Source organism: Orycteropus afer, unplaced genomic scaffold (assembly GCF_000298275.1).
Source record: "Orycteropus afer afer isolate SDZICR_OR568_19922 unplaced genomic scaffold, OryAfe1.0 scaffold00044, whole genome shotgun sequence".
Taxonomy (NCBI): domain Eukaryota; kingdom Metazoa; phylum Chordata; class Mammalia; order Tubulidentata; family Orycteropodidae; genus Orycteropus; species Orycteropus afer.
Genome location: NW_006921631.1, coordinates 5,618,904 through 5,632,148, shown reverse-complemented (window position 1 = coordinate 5,632,148; position 13,245 = coordinate 5,618,904). Strand labels below are relative to the sequence as shown.

Genomic DNA, 13,245 nt, shown 5'->3' with positions numbered 1-13,245 from the left:
CCTCTGCTTTACAAGTATGGCACCGTTCTCCAGGAACTGGTCCCTTCTGACAACATGACCAAAGTAGGTGAGATGAAGTCTGACTGTTCTTGCTTCTAAGGAGCATTCTGGCTGCACTTCTTCCAGAACAGATTTGTTTGTTCTGGCAGTCCATGCTATTTTCAGTATTCTTTGCCAGCAATACAACTCAAAGGCATGTGGTGATTTAATCTAATCCTATTGGACTTACTAATGATGAGTCCCCTTTATATATATACAGTCCCTGGTGTCACTGACCTAGGATCCAACAGGAGTGGTTAAGGCCTCTACATCCACTGCCATAAAGTCACCTGTTAGGTAGCCATTTAGTAGAACTGCCACATAGGGTTTCCAAGGTTGTTAATCTTTACAGAAGAAGCAGACTGCCTAATCTTTATCCTATGGAGTGGCTGATGGGTTGAACCACTGACCTTTTTGATTAGCCTTAACCACTGTGCCACCAGAGCACCTTTTAATGCTCTATAGATAATATGTAAAATCTCAACATTCGGCAGTATATGGTAGTTAAGTAGTCTTCTCTTGCTGCTGACAGTAGGATTGAACGTTACCCTATGTCTGTCTAATATTTTCCAGAACGAGTTCCATCCTAGTGGTGGTAGTGATTTTATGCTGCTGCCTTCTTTTTATGTAAATGTATCTTCTCTTAGGAAACATACATTTATTTATTCAGTAAACATTCATTGAACATCATATTCTAGAATCAGGACATAAAGATTAAAGACCTCACTCTTGCCTCCAAAAGTTCACAGTCTAGCCTTCAATAAGACATGCAAGCAAATTATTACTACAATGTGATCAGTACTACAAGGCTTATACAAGATACTCTGGAATGTGGAGGAGGGAGTTAATAATTCTGCAGGTTGGGTGTTTGAAGAATGCAGGGGAAATTTTCACAAAAGGGATAATGGCCATATTGAGACAAATAAGTAGATCCTTCATAACTGAAGAAGTGGGAGAAGTATCCCAAGCAAAGGAACAGCGTAAGTCATGAAAGCTTGAGAGAACACGCTGTGTTTCAAGGATGCAAGTATTTAGCCTGGCTGCAGTATAAGGTGCCTGGATGAGCATGTCTGGAGATGAGACTGCCCAAGTAAGCATTCACTATAGTTTTTAATTATATATTCACTTAAGTATTTAATCTATGTAAATTCCTTCAGGGCAGAGAACATGTTTATTTTGATCACCATTGTATCCTCAGTTGTTAGCACAATGCCTGGAACATAATAGGTATTTAATTTAAAACATCTTTTTAGAAACAGAATTACACAGATCTTCAGGAGTCTCTGCCATACATCCTCCCCCTCAGTGGCACCTGACATACCTCCTTAGGATCCTAGACTCCAGGGAGAACACAGTTTGAAAACCATGTATCAAGATCTTTAGGGTTATTTGTTTATTATTATTGTTGTATGTGTTTTAGAATTACATGCATATTCAAAGCTAATAATGCGATGTTTCTTGGGGTCAGCGTGAGTCAGGGGCCAACTTGACAGCAACTAAGAAGAGGAAAATGAAAAATACCTACTGCACAGTGGTGACCCGAGTTTTACAGACGTGTTAGATTATATACATTTTAATCAGTTTTCAATAAAAAGCACTGAAAATTCAATAAAGTTGTAATGTAAAAGCATTTCTTTTGGTGATTCCCACATCTGTGTTTTCTAGACCGCCTGGAGGGTGACAGATCAGAAGGCTCCGGCCAAGAGAATGAAAATGAAGATGAAGAATAATCAACTCTTGTTGGCAAGCACTTAAATGTTCTGGAATTTGTATAAGACATTTATTATATTTTTTTCTTTACAGAGCTTCAGTGCAATTTTAAGGTTTTGGTTTTTTTGGAGTTTTTCCCTTTTTATGGGATAACCTAACATTGGTTTGGAATGATTGTGTGCATGACTTTGGGAGCGTGTGTATAACAAAATTAGCGAAATATTTTAAAAAATTTGCCGTGAATGAGGAGTGCTAGACGATGCAAAGTGCAATATTTTCCCTAACCTTCAGATGTGGGAGCTTGGATCAATGTTGAAGAGTAATTTTCATTATAGTGAAAATGTTGGTTCAAATAAATTTCTATACTTGCCATTTGCATGTTTGTTGCCTTCTAATTAAAGAAGTTGGTTGTTTTAAGATACCCTGAATTTGATTTTTTATTTAATGCTTGGCTTTTACCACTTTGCTACTCTGACCCATGTTTTTTTAATCTGTTCTGTAACAGAAGGGGACAGTCCTTCTGTATTCTCTAGATTTATTAACCTTTTCCATTTTGACTTCTAGTGATAGGGTCACGTAGCAAGGCTTTGTCATTTTTCCTTGCAAAGGACTCTGTCTTCACCTCCAATCATCTCCTCATGATAAAACCTCATTCGTTACACTAGTACAGGAGTTAGGCTTAAAGAGTAAATCCTTGAGAGCAACATGGAGGGCTCATGGATTATATACAGCACAAGCTCCTTAAGGCTTCTGGCCCTTCTCACTCCTCTGTCTAGATTGCCAGGAAAAGCTTTTGACTATCCATTCTTTTAATCCCTGATTCTTCCATAACTCTAGTGTTCACCTCCATTCAATGTTAGCCATTCACACCCAGACCTGTATCTTTTAGATTATGACCTGGAGCTCTTCCTGCAGACATAACCAACTAGTCATCCTCCTTCCCCTCCTAAAATATTCATTCCGTGGGTGTCTTTCCCTAAATCTGTACACATGCTCACATCTCTTCAATCCATTCACAAATAAGTAAAATCTTTCCTTGAGACTAAATTATTCTCTGTTCATATATTGTCCAGTTCCTCCCCTCCTCTTGTCATCCAGGTGAGCATAGTACATATTCATGGCTTCTCTTTGCTACTTTCCGGATGTCCAAAGTCTCCTTCAGAAGCCAGACCTGCCTTGCTCTATCTACCTCATGGAAACTTATAGGCAAAAAGCAAGCATGGGAAAGTGGCGTCTTGGTTCTTAATGGGCCAAAAGGATGATTTCAAAAGTACTCATTATTTCTTTTCTTCTCATCTTATCTTACACACACACATAGCATTAGCTATAATACGTTTGTGAGATGGCACTTTTTTTTTTTTAAGGTGGCCTTTGTAACCAAGGGAATGTCTTTCAGTTTCCAGTCAGTGAGCTCTTGGGAACTATTTCACTTATTAATGACAGCAGGTAACCCCAGCAACTTCCCTTTGCCTGAACTCCAGCCAGTACCTGCCTTAATCCTACTGGCTTGTCAGCCAACAACTGGAGAGGAAATTGAATTACATGCTTGGACCAATCATTGAAATAATTTTGAGATAGTCGTCCAGTGCTGCCTAAATTGTAACACTGCCACAAAAAAGAAAATGCAGCATTGTCAAGGTCAGATCCATGTGATCACTCATCTATCGGCAGCAGCACCAGCCTTGACCTACCTCTCTTGACTACAGTCAGGGCAAATATCAGACCATCAGTGAGTGTGCATCAGTGGATAAAAGTGGACAAAGCCAGCAAAAATCTGGTTTGCCATGGTCATTTGGGCCCCTCTCTGTTGATGCTTTTAGTGTTTTTGCTGAAACAGGTGCCTTTAAAAAAAAAGTAACAATGTCTTATTGGCTACTTGCCAGATAGTTGAAATGTTCTTATATTCAGGAACCCAAATATCCTGAAGGGAGTGACTAAGTTAGATACTAAAACATAATCCTTCCCCAGCTGGGCTATGGGTAGACTCATAGCTGTAGCCAAGCAAAGCATCTGGGTCTTGTATGGAGACCTGGAATTTCTCCTTACCACAGATGTCTATAAGCCCAGGGACACCTGCTACTGAACAAAAATAGGTTGATGGTTAGTTAGAAAGTAACTGTTCAGTTACCTCAGTAAGCTCAGCTAACCTTCAATTTCTAGCTCTTACTCTGGACAAAAGCACATGTAGCCATATTAGTAAAAGTGGAAAATGGTTAAAAGGGAAAAAGGGCCCAAGCTTTAGCCAAACAAGGTAATGTTTGAACTTTCTGGAAAGTTCAAGAATCTTAGTTTCTGTTTTCCAATTAGTTTTAGGACCTGGTCAAGGAAACTGACTTCTCTGGGCTTCTGTTGCTCCTGTTTAATATGTGAGCAATCATGTGTCTGCCTATGTCACATAGGTATGTTAGGACCACATGAAACTTTAGGGCTTTACAGAGAAGGCTGGTGTAAGTACACGGTGTTATTTCTTCCACTATAAAGAACAGTTACTATGCTACAGACCTAATAGCAGTGTTGGTAAAGTGGTAGGGCAGAGGTTACTCGGGAGTGCAGTCATGGAGTAACTCTGGCAGAAAAGCAATAGAAGACAGAAATGGTATCTATCACAGGAATTAGGCCCTCCACGTTTAATGATTTTGCCACTTTGATAATGTGTATAACTCAGGAGAGCAAGGCAGGTCAGACGAACAATCAGGGAGCCAGCCAAGAGGAGACATTCCACTGAGGCAGAGCTGACAAGTCCTGGCCTTCTCCACGATTCAATGGGTGTGGGGGGGAGGGTGACAGGGACAGACTGGACAGTTAGGTGACTGGGCCCTACATCTCACCCACTCACTCAGAACAATGAATATGACATTCAGTGCTGCCAGGTGAAGGGGGTCAGGGAAACAGGGGTGGGTTTTATGGACTGACATTGTTCTGAGGTTCTTCAGTGCTGGGTTAGATATTTGGGTGTGTATGTGGAGCACTGTCATCTATTAAACTTCTTTTTAAAACTTTGGCTTAAGAGTGTTTATTGTGTATGTCTTGGCCATGCTAAGTAGGCTCTTTAACAATACTCCATGAATCTAACACCCACACCCACCCATACTCAAACCTGCAATTCTGCAACAATGTGCCCCATCCTGCTTAAGCTCCATCTTCTTTTTAGCTGTGTATCCTGGGAAGGGAGGCTTTAGGGAACGGTGGAAGGTGGGGGGGTACCCAGCAAAGTCTACAGCACAATTAAAATTTCCACAGCTGTACACATACCAAAAACATTTAATCAGGTAAACAAGAGTTTCTAAATACACTTTTACTTGTTTATAAATATTGATTTATAATAATCCTAAACATTCTTCTTATCTTTTAAAAAAAAAATCCAAAAACTTCAAGTTAAATATATTTCAGGATTAGCTTGTTTCTGTATTGTTTTGAAACTTGGCTTTTAACCACTTCTGCATCCAGGAGTCCATTATCAGAACACAGTGCTGACAGACAGACTTGTTCCCAGGCAAAGAGGTTTTCTCCTCCACTCTTGGCATGGCTTTGCCTGCCCAGGGCTGAGAGGTTCCCTGGGACTGTCATTTCCTCTGGGAGAAGCAGACTTGCCTGTGATGTGTGATACTTCAAAATGCACACTGTCAAAAGGAAAAACAGAAGTGGCTTCTAACTCCTAAGTTACTTATACTGCTCAGGAAAACATCCGAGGGAATGTATACAGCGTTGTGTATTAGGGTTTCCTGAAAATAACACTGGCCAAAATTGTGCTTTTTGTAATCTTGTGCAGATTTGAGCTTGTGATTTGAATTCATTCCAATCACTTTCCTTGGGCTTGTGGTTTTTAGGTCTGGCAAACAGATCATCTTCATGTCTCCCAACTTCCTTGGTTGACAATAGTTTTTTCTCCCCACCTAATAAAGCTGCCTATGCTTCTGATAATGACTTTTAACTCCACCTCGCCTTCCTTGAACTCCGAAACTGGTTCCTTCCTTTTCTCGGCCACATGTTCAAGACCTGAAGTTTGGCCCTGACCCTGGCCTAACTCACTCTGAAACCTTGGACAAGTCACTTCAATTCCCTGGGCCTCCCTGGATCCTGTGTCCTTCCTCTTCAACACACAAGGTGGGTAAGTGCCCCTTGTGGTCCTACATGACTGTGATCACAGCCATTTCCCTTTACCCAAGGGTGGTTTCCCATCTCAACAGCCAAGGCCAAGACCCTCGTTGCAGGACAAGAGTTGTTCTCAGCACTCAAGGGCACATCTAGGTAAGATGTCCCCTTTGGGCTGTAAAGTTGAACTTGCACTGCAATTTGGGGCTCTACGTCAGACTCTGGAGCCATTCGGGGCAACTCAGAACTTTCTTTGACTCTGCTCAAACAGGCCCAGTAGCATGAGGGATAAACATTTTTAATAAAAAAGGTCATTCCTACTCCCTCAAACCTCTTGAATTCCAAATGTTACTTAGCCTTTCCTCCTGCTCTTGCCTTCCCCTTCCTCACCCTCTCCCTTCTTTCCCAAAACATGCTTTTGTGCTGTATGGCAAACATGACAATTCCAGCAACAACCTTCAATACCTCATATCTCAGATAACAGTTACCTTTTCAGGATTCTCACTTCTGGTCACAGAGATCCCTGTCAAACAGAAATAAGACACTCACCTCACAAAAGTACTAAGAAGAACTATCAATTCCTCAGCATCAACTACACGTCAGGTCATGTGCTGGACGCTTTACCAGTATCTCCTCATGCAGCCCACAAAACCACCTTCTGAGGAAGGGCTCTCTGGATTCTGTGTGTCCCCACATAGATTACAAAACTCCATTTTACAGATGAAGAAACTGAGACACTGAAAGAAAGATTTGAGTCACTCGGCCAAGAATACCCAGCGAACAAGTGGCAGAGTGAGATCTGAACCCACCAGATCCTGCACTATTCCTGCTCAACCACATGTACACTGAAGGGCCTAACACAGTGCCTAGTGCACAGTAGGCACTCAAATGCTGAATAGTCAGAAACACAAATGCACTCAGTAAATGTTAGATCCCTGTCACCTTACAAGTTTCGAGACAGGAGACAGCCTGGGTTCAAGGTTAAATCGTAGGCACAGGTGTATCTTGTGTGCAGTTCAGAGGTATTTCTGGGCATCCTGTCAGGATGGAAAAGGATTCACAGAGTTAAGTCTAAACAGGCTAAGAGCCCTCACTATCAGAGCACATTTCCTGCCTCTCCAGTCCCAACTCTGACTACCATGGCCTCTGAGCAGCTGCTTCCTTCAATGAGAATCAAAGAATACAAGCACCAGAGTTGCCCTTAGTCTTATAATCCCCAATCCTCTTCAGATCACACTAGTGAGGAGTGGCAATACCTGTGAACCCAAATGGGGTCACACACATAAACAGACAAGATGAGTGGTCTTTTAAATCCAAGGACTTTAATCCTGGCAAAGAACAAACAGAGCTCTGCCAGGAGCAACAAGCCTTCAGGTTTATCCTTAGTGCGTCACTTTTGGAACTGCTTGTGGCACCACAGGAGCTCTGGTGGCGCAGTGCCTAAGGCATTTGACTGCCAACCAGAAGGCTGGTGGTTCAAACCCACCAGCCACTCCTCAGAAGAAAGGGTGGGTAATCTACTTACAGAGAGATACTGCTTCAGAAACCCAAGGAGGGGTCGCTGTGAGTCAGGGCCAACTCCACGGCATATAACAACAACAACAAACTGCCTCGGAAACCCAAGGAGGGGTCGCTGTGAGTCAGGGCCAACTCCACGGCATATAACAACAACAACAAACTGCCTCGGAAACCCAAGGAGGGGTCGCTGTGAGTTTGTGTGTGTGTGTGTGTGGCATCACAGCCACACGGCTGCCACCTAGTGTCTAAGGTCCTCAATACAAGTCCTGGTGCCTCTGGCCAGGGCACATAGGGCTAGGTGTGTGCTCTGTAGCATGGGACTCCCAATACCTTCTAGGTCACAACAGCCCTCAAACCTAGTACTGGGGGCAAAGCAGAGAGACAGGGCAAGTGGCATCTCAGGGAAAGAAGCAGAGCTGTGCAACAGTCGTAAAAGTGGTCCTGTCAAAAGAGGAAGTCACAGGATTGAGGTATTTTTATCAACAAGCAGCCGAAAGTCCCACTTGCCACTGTCCATGTGGTCCCCTCAGGAAAGCCTTGGCCTGCCCATGCAATGCAGGGTACAGCAACTGAGCCTGGGCATAATGGAGGCAGTTGGCGACTTTGATCTGCACTGAAGGCAGGTGCCTGAAAAATGCCTCTCAGGAACTTCAGCAGCTATGTGGATTATCTCCTTTCCCCATCCATCTTGCTGAATTAAGGGAAATTTTAATTCTTGAATATGCAAAATAAGGTTCTAGCTGCCCAATATCCTCCAAGACTTGGTTCAAACAGCTATCTACTTCATGAAGTCATCACTAAACTCCCTAGGTGGGAATATCCACCTGGTGGTATAGTGCCTAAGGCATCTGACTGCTAACCAGAAGGCCACCAGCCAACTCCTCGGAAGGCAGGTTGGGCAATGTACTTCCATAGAGATACCGCCTCGGAAACCAAAGGAGGGAAGGGTCGCTGTGACTCGACGGTAGGTTTTTTTTTTTTTTTTTTTTGTTTGGAACCCATGCTTCTTCCTATATTCATTACTTGGCTCTGTTATGTATTAGAGGCAGGATCTTCCAGGTTTCTGCCCCTACATTAGAGTGAAAGCACTTTAGAGTTACTGCCCCTGGAGCATGGCTTGGTGCTCTGTGGATGCACAGTGTTTGATAAATGAACAAATGAAGGGCCTCAGCAGGGTAAAAAGAAACAGGGTGAATTCGAAAATGTTTTTCTAGATTAAACCCATGCCCCCTGCCATTAAGTCAATTCTGAATCACAGCAACCCTATAGGTCAGAGTAGAACTGCCTCAAAGGGTTTTCAAGGCTGTCGATTGTTAAGCAAGCAGATTGCCTCATCTTTCTCCTGCAGAGCAGCTGGTGGGCTTGAACCACTGACCTTCTGGCTAGCAGCCAAACACCTTAACCACTGTGCCATCAGAGCTCCTTTTTCTAGATTAGTTTAGACTAAATCCTGGCAGGTTGGGCAATCCTACTTCCGTAGTGATACTGCCTCGGAAACCCAAGGGGGGGTCGCTATGAGTCGGGGCCGACTCGACGGCACATAAAAAAAAAAAAAAAAAAAATCCTGGCATATCCCAGCAGGCCTCAGATCATGATTCTTTCCGTGGAAGTCATTCTGCAACCTTTAGTTTCCAAGCCAATTTGCTGCACTCAGAAAGGCCTAACCAGCAACACAGCCCAGACTGCTCCAGCCCTGAGGTAAAGGTTTCTCTGCCATACGCCACTTCTGTGCCCACTAGCTCGTCAGGAATATAGTCCCTTTAGAGACTAAGCAAGTGACAGAAACATGTATGTACACAAAGAATACACAAAGCACCTTCAGACTAAGGAACACCTCACACTATACCACCACCCCACCCCAGCAGAGAGAAGAATCTGATTGACCTGCTCATCTCATAAGCAGAACCCACAGGTGAATTGCCCTCTGCTCCTCCAGAAAAGCCACCTCCACTCCCACGCAGAACCTAGGCCAGTGCCTGGCACTCAGCTGACCAGGAATAGCTGTTGTGGATGAGTTCGATCACCATGAAGGTGGCAAGAACCCAGGCCACTGTAAACTGCAGACCCAGGCAACCAGCAAAAAGACACTGCCCTCATCAGGCCCTCAAAGGGGAGAGGCAAGAGATTCCATTCCACAAATCACAATTCCTGCTATTACACTTCCTTTTTGAGGAAGTGTCCTTTTCCTCCAAGGTACAAGTTGGAGGCCAGCACTCTCAGGACAGTGCTCAAAACAAGTCAGTTCAGACATGGAACCAACCTTGGAGCCTGGCAGTGCTTCATACATCCATTAGCAAGGACACCTGAAGTGGTACAAATGTTGGGCAGCAGAGCTATTGCATTTTTTGTTTGTTTGTTTGTTTTTCCCCCATCTCAAATTTATAAATTCAGATAACATCAAAAAGATCAGAGCTGGAAACAATCTTAGGGACCATCCAATCCAACTCCCCCCCCCCTTTTCACAGATGACCTCAAGCAGTGTCAAAATGCCCCAAACAACTCGCGTAGCCAGAGGCAGAGTGGGGTTGAGCACCCACGTGCCTGACTCTGGGCCCACTGCTCTCTCTATTCCAGCATATCATATGCTGCCCAGGGTTGTGCTAATGTTAACTACTGAACTTAGGAGTACCTCCTTGGGAACTGGAGGCCAACTACTCTATTTGGTCACATAGGGCATCACAAAAAGAACCTATCCCACGAGGCTTTCCGACATGAAAAGGACTCCCTCTAATAACAGTATCTCTATTTCCTGGCTACACTTGGCACCACAAGCCCCACTGAAGCTTGGTAAAACACAGACGTGTCCTAATCAAATGGATTTATTTTTTTTTAAATTCTGAAAATGAAACACCTCATACCTGCCCCTTCTTCCTGTCTTTTATAGTGGTTTTTCCCTTCTTTTGAAATGCAAAAGAATTTGTCCATAGGGAGGTGGGTGGGTGGGGCCCCATCCTCAGCAGCAGCAGCCGGTTCTTGGCACCTCCACCCTGTGGCCCACAGGTTCCTGGCGCCTCCACCCTGTGGCCTGTGGGCCGCTCAGACTAGCACCAGCAGGTAACTCCACTGAAGGCAAGGCTGAGACCAGGAGACAAGGTGCGGGAACTCCATCTGCATGCTCTGCTCCTGTATTCTCTCTCTGGAAACCATTTAGTCTAGAAGTGAAGCCTCCACATTGCCCATGTCAACTACACAGAAGCCCCACGGATGCTCTTGCTTTGTCAGGAAGACGTGCTGTCCCCCACAGTGCACTGGGAGGGGCTCACTCCCGAGAGACTCAGTGCGTGGCTGAAACCCCAGGATGCAGATTGTGACAAAGATGAAATGATCCACATGCTGGTTTCCTTCCAAGCCCACGGTCTCCAGACCACCTCTATGTCTCACCTCCCAAAAAGGTCAAGACCACACCTCCGTCTGCTTTTCTCTGTGCTTTAGATGCCTCAGGTCCCAGCACTGGAACCTAAAAAAAACAAAAGCCCACATGTTGGTTTGACAGCAGACACTGAAGTCGCCAACTCCAGCCAGTTTCTGGTCCTTTTGCTGGTGGCACACCAGTTTCTCTTCCTTCCCCACAACAGTGCATGGCCCACGGTACAACGGCATGCTCTCATGGGCTCCGGCACAACAGCGGCAACAGGAATCCCTCCTCAGGACAACATTTCCAGCTGTGGCCCCAGGCCACCTGGAGGCTCTCATCTCTGTTCCGCAGCTAAAATGTTCCCTTCTTCAATGCTCTGCAACTGGAGCCGCTGGCTTGCCAGAGTTCGGCTGCCTCGGCGGCCCCCACAGCCAGCACCCAGGACAGTCCGTGCTGTGAACAAGACCCCTGGCAAAGCCTCCTCCCCAAACAAGTTGATTTTGGCTTCAGCCTCAATAGCTTTGGCCAAGCTGGCTGCATAACTGTCCAAGGACTTGTGCACTTCAGCTTTCACATGAAGAATAGAGTTCTTGGCAGCTTCTGAGAAAGAAAGCAGAAGAAAAAGTTAGCCAGGGAGCCAGGACCAATAACTAGCCCAGGAATCTGCCTGCTGTGCCTACACAGCCCAGAAATAAAATAAAATAAAATAAAAAACAAACTTACTGCCGTCAAGTCAGATCCAACTCATAGTGACCCCACCTTGGGTTCCCGAGGCAATATCAATCACTACAGAAGTAGATGGTCCAACCTTCCTTTTGAGGAGTGGCTGGTGCGTTTGAACAGCCAGCCTTTCGATTAGCAGTCAAATGCACTTCACCACCAAAGCTCCCACAGAGCCCAGGGAGGGAGGCAAATGGGGCTTCAGGGCATGGCCTGTGAGGTCAGATTCCCTACATTAAAGTCCTTGACTCCCCTACTTACTATCCAGGAACTCTGCTAAATTTATCTTTGGTAAATAGGAAATAATAATATACCTCTTACTTCACAGGGTTACTATGATCATTAAATTAGATAATTCCATCTAAGATGCTTAGCCCAGGTCTGGCCCATAGGAAGAACTTGATAAATGCTTTGTATTAGTGATAATCAAAACTTTTACATGTTTGAAAAGAGTTCTCTGGCTTTTCAGCTCCCTGTAGCAGTTTAATATTTACAGCTATCAATTTTGACAAACCTGAATGCCATCTTTCCTCTCCACACATACCCAGAAATTCCCCAAAGTTGTGGGGAACAGCAGGGTTGGAAGCAACATTAAAGTTTGGCACACCCTCTCCAGGACTAGAATTCCTGACAAGTAAAATGAAGAGAAGAGAGAAAGCTGTTGGGTTTTCCATTTCCTCCCCAGTGCCCTAGTATTATTAAGCCCACTGCCTAATTATCTCTGGACACTGGGGGTGGGGGGACAATTTATTCCCCACTCCTCACATTTTTTGGAGAGTAAGTAACTTCCACCCCCATGCTCCACGAGGGAAAGACTAGGAGAAACGTTTCAGGCCTCTCCCTGTCCTGCCTCTCACATGCTTTCCTCACAGGAAAGGAGACGTATGCTGACAGATGCCTGTCTCTCCTTTCCTCCTGCTGTGAGGGTGCTGTCTGATACGCTGTCCTAGAGTAGACTTGCTGGGGCAAACATGGCCCAACATGGCCTGGGATGCTGGGCAGGGGCTCAATTCATTTTTCTTATATGAGGGTAACATATTAGAAAGCCCATGTGGCTGCAAGTCTAAACTCTATTCCTCAGTCCACTTCACCAATAAAGCAAGTGATTTGCTGTCTCTCTTTGACTTCTGTGACTGTCTCTCAATTCGTTCTGAATTCAGGGAGTGGGTGGAAGATAAAGTGTGATGAATGATGAATCTATGAACAAAGGCCCCTACTTATTTCCATACTTCAGCATTTCCATCTGGAAGTCCCTGTACTCCTTCATCACATCCACAACCAAGTCAGGCTGGTAGGTGTCCTTACTTTGCAAGATTCAGAGGCAATGAAAGACTTTTCTCTGTGGGCAGCCTGGATGGCGCCTCCTTTGTTACTGTTCTAATCAGCATGTATGCATAGGAAGCCTTTGGCCCAGCCTCAGATACTGCCTGCACTGACAGCTGCATCCAAAGCCCTGGAGGATTCTGGGTAGAGGCATGGTTGGGCCACGGAATTTTCCTAAGGCTCTTCTCTTTCTCCTGTTTCCCTGAAGTGCTCAGTCACAGAAACCAACCTTTGATCTGTTCCACTTCATCCTCAAATGTCACTGAGCTCCTTCGCTTGGGTGGGCAAGTGCAGTGTGAGGGCGGGTTGTCATCAGACGTGTAGTCTTCAAGCAGCATCACATCCGTTCCTACAATGAAGGGCAGATTGTACATTCATCACCGGCAATCAAAGTCTTCCTCCCCCTGTCAATCTGTTCCTCTCCTCCTCCTTCCTTTTCTCAACACCCCTGGCAGCCAACTCAGCTCTCCCATTTATATATATATATA

At 44.8% G+C, this 13,245-nt stretch overlaps 2 protein-coding genes across 2 annotated transcripts in view; one reads left to right on the top strand and one right to left on the bottom strand.

The window, feature by feature from the left end:
• Positions 1-1,769, top strand: part of DCAF6 (DDB1 and CUL4 associated factor 6) — a 254,975-nt gene extending 253,206 nt beyond the window's left edge. Inside the window, exon 22 of the mRNA XM_007937724.1 lies at positions 1,705-1,769. Within this exon, the coding sequence (XP_007935915.1) occupies positions 1,705-1,769 (65 nt within the window). The remainder of the gene's footprint in view (positions 1-1,704) is intronic.
• Positions 1,770-11,048: 9,279 nt separating this feature from the next.
• GPR161 (G protein-coupled receptor 161) overlaps positions 11,049-13,245 on the bottom strand; it is a 42,712-nt gene continuing 40,515 nt past the window's right edge. The window contains exons 4-5 of the mRNA XM_007937723.2: positions 12,987-13,106; positions 11,049-11,314 (exon numbers count right to left, since the gene is read on the bottom strand). Of these exons, the coding sequence (XP_007935914.1) occupies positions 11,049-11,314; positions 12,987-13,106 (386 nt within the window). The remainder of the gene's footprint in view (positions 11,315-12,986; positions 13,107-13,245) is intronic.